The 2500-nt window shown below is 54.7% G+C and overlaps 2 protein-coding genes across 8 annotated transcripts in view; both read left to right on the top strand.

Moving 5' to 3' along the window:
- Positions 1–1286, top strand: part of LOC135109574 (uncharacterized) — a 1612-nt gene extending 326 nt beyond the window's left edge. Inside the window, exons 1-2 of the mRNA XM_064020994.1 lie at positions 1–266; positions 300–1286. The exon at positions 1–266 is cut by the window's left edge and continues 326 nt beyond it. Of these exons, the coding sequence (XP_063877064.1) occupies positions 1–266; positions 300–941 (908 nt within the window). The 3' untranslated portion in view covers positions 942–1286. The remainder of the gene's footprint in view (positions 267–299) is intronic.
- The window catches only part of LOC135109575 (bestrophin-1-like), a 41745-nt gene that overhangs the window by 5936 nt on the left and 33309 nt on the right, over positions 1–2500 (top strand). The gene's annotated exons all lie outside the window — the stretch shown is intronic.

Below are 2500 nucleotides of genomic sequence, written 5' to 3'. Positions count from 1 at the left end.
CAGAACTGCTTGCGGGACTAAGGGCCAACAGTGTGGGGCGCCGCGCTGTTGCCTTCCTCGCCCTCGAGGGAGGCCAGGCCGCGCTGGCAGGCGACGCCGATGACGACCATGGCCATACCCACGTAGCAGTTTTCTTTAATGAAAGGCGCGTGGATGACACAGGCGTGGTTGAGAACGCACCTGAAGAACCAGAGAGCAGTCCATTCCAAGAACAGCCCAACCTGTCACAACAGGTTATTGACACAAGTCCCAGCCTGCCACAGCAGGCAAGTGACACAACTCCCAGCCTGCCACAGCAGGCTGGCGACAACAAGGGCCAGACCCATGAGGCCCATGAAGCTGGCGATACAGAGGCCAGCTGTGACCTGGGTGATGGCCAACGGTGGACCCCTGCCCCGAGCCACACGAAGCCCAGCCTTCCACTAAAGTTTGGCGACAATAAGGGGCATACTCATCAGCCCCATCAGGCTGGCGATGATGAAGCCAGCCTGACCCAGGAGGTCACGCACCGTGACCTGGCAGATGGCCAGAGGTGGACTCCTACCCCGAGCCACACAAAGTCCAGCCTTCCACAAAAGGCTGGCGAAAAAACGGGGCATACTCATCAACCCCATAAAACTGGCGACGATGAAGCCAGCCTGGCCAAGAAGGTCACGCACCGTGACCTGGGGGATGGCCAAAGGCGGACCCCTGCCCCACGCCAGCTCCGTCAAAGGAGGGGAAAGCCCCGCGGGGCGTCCTCTGAGGGTGGACGGGAGCGCGATTTCTCCCAGCGCTCCATCACGTCCCCCGCGAAGCAGGGGAAGGCGCCCCAGCGGCCTGGTAGGGGAGGGGGCCGGTGGAGCGTGTGTGGCTCCTGCCTCTTGGACAACGTTCTCATGTGTGCGCAGGCCATGGCATTAACTTTACTCACGTACCACGTGTCTCTCGAGTGGTTCTGAGCCTGCTGCCCATGAGCACCACTATGGCACCGCACCACCCGCCGCCCACCGCCACTCCACACCACACCCACCGACCACCACTCATGGGGTCACCACACACCACTCCATAGTTCACCAACAGTGACCACCACTCATGGGGTCACCACACACCACACCACACCACACCACACAGTCACCGCCAAACAGGCCACCACTCATGGGGCCTCATGGCTGGTGACTCACTCATAGTCTCATCACAGTTTCGTGTTTCTTCTATCGTATCTCTCAACAATCTCTTAACTAGTATTCTGAAACGCTTTGCTCCCAACAGTGTTTCTCCTGATAATAATGTAGAAAAGTTGTTAATCTGTCACTAGAACCATAGAAACAGACTGGAAAAACCGTGTCGCTGCAACTAGAGCCTTTTGAATGTAGTGCAGGTGAGGCTCGTCTTGTGCGATTTTGTGCAACTTGTTTTTCTGTCTGTCCACATGTACTGTACCTCTGCACACACACACACACACACACACACACACACAGTGTAGTGATAAGCACACTCGGCTCACAACCAAGAAGGTCCGGATTCGAGTCCCGAGCGCGGCGAGGCAATTGGGCGTGCCTCTTAGGCCGCGTTCACACCAAGCGAGTCGCGTCGCGTCAAGTCAAGAGCGTCATTTGATGCGATTCATTTTGACTCATCTCCGTTCACACCGACTGCGTCAGCCCGCGTCAAGTCAGCACTCAGTGACCTGGGTAATTTCATGGAGAATGGATGCATGTTCCCTGGCTGAAGTAGCTGCTTTGTTGTGGCTTCGTCGTCGCAGACGTAAGAAGAAACAACGAATATGGATCCATGAACTGAACATCAAGAGGCCAGATTTTGGAAACTTCTCTCATCTATTCCCAGACCTGGTGAACCATCCAGAAAAATTCTACAACTACTTTAGGATGACACATGAAAATTTTAAGAAGCTGGTGGAGTTGACTGGATCTTCCATAAAGAAAATTAACACAAACTACAGGGGTGCAGTTGGAGTTGAAGAAAGAATGACCACAGGGCAGCTATGACATCCCGATCCCGGTGGTTGCGGTCACTAGGATCATATATGGGAGGGCGTTCTCGAACTAAATTTATCAGGAATTCCACTTCCATCATGCTCCCGCAACGACGGACTCGCTGTGACTGATGTAGAAAATGGGTCCAGCCCTATCTGTGACTCGACGCGACGCGACGCGCCGTGACTTGACGCGACGCGACTCGCTTGGTGTGAACGGTTTTTTCAAATATACATACAAATTAATGTTAAACTCGGGTGGCGATTCATGACGCATGATGACTTGCCTTGACTTGACGCGACGCGACTCGCTTGGTGTGAACGCGGCCTTAATGTGTAGCCCCTCGTTCGCTTAGCACGCTGTCCCGGTGTGTGGTGTGTGAGTGGTCTCAGTCCTACCCAAAGATCGGTCACAATGAGCTCTGAGCTCTTTCCGTCGGGTAACGGCTGGCTGGGTGATCACCAGACGACCGTAGGTGAATAACACAAACACGCACTGACGCACCTACGCATATGTAGGATACT

The sequence above is a fragment of the Scylla paramamosain genome, chromosome 19 (genome assembly GCF_035594125.1).
Source record: "Scylla paramamosain isolate STU-SP2022 chromosome 19, ASM3559412v1, whole genome shotgun sequence".
Classification (NCBI taxonomy): Eukaryota; Metazoa; Arthropoda; class Malacostraca; order Decapoda; family Portunidae; genus Scylla; species Scylla paramamosain.
The sequence above is the reverse complement of the archived record's forward strand: the minus strand, read 5'-3'. Positions and strand labels throughout refer to the sequence as shown.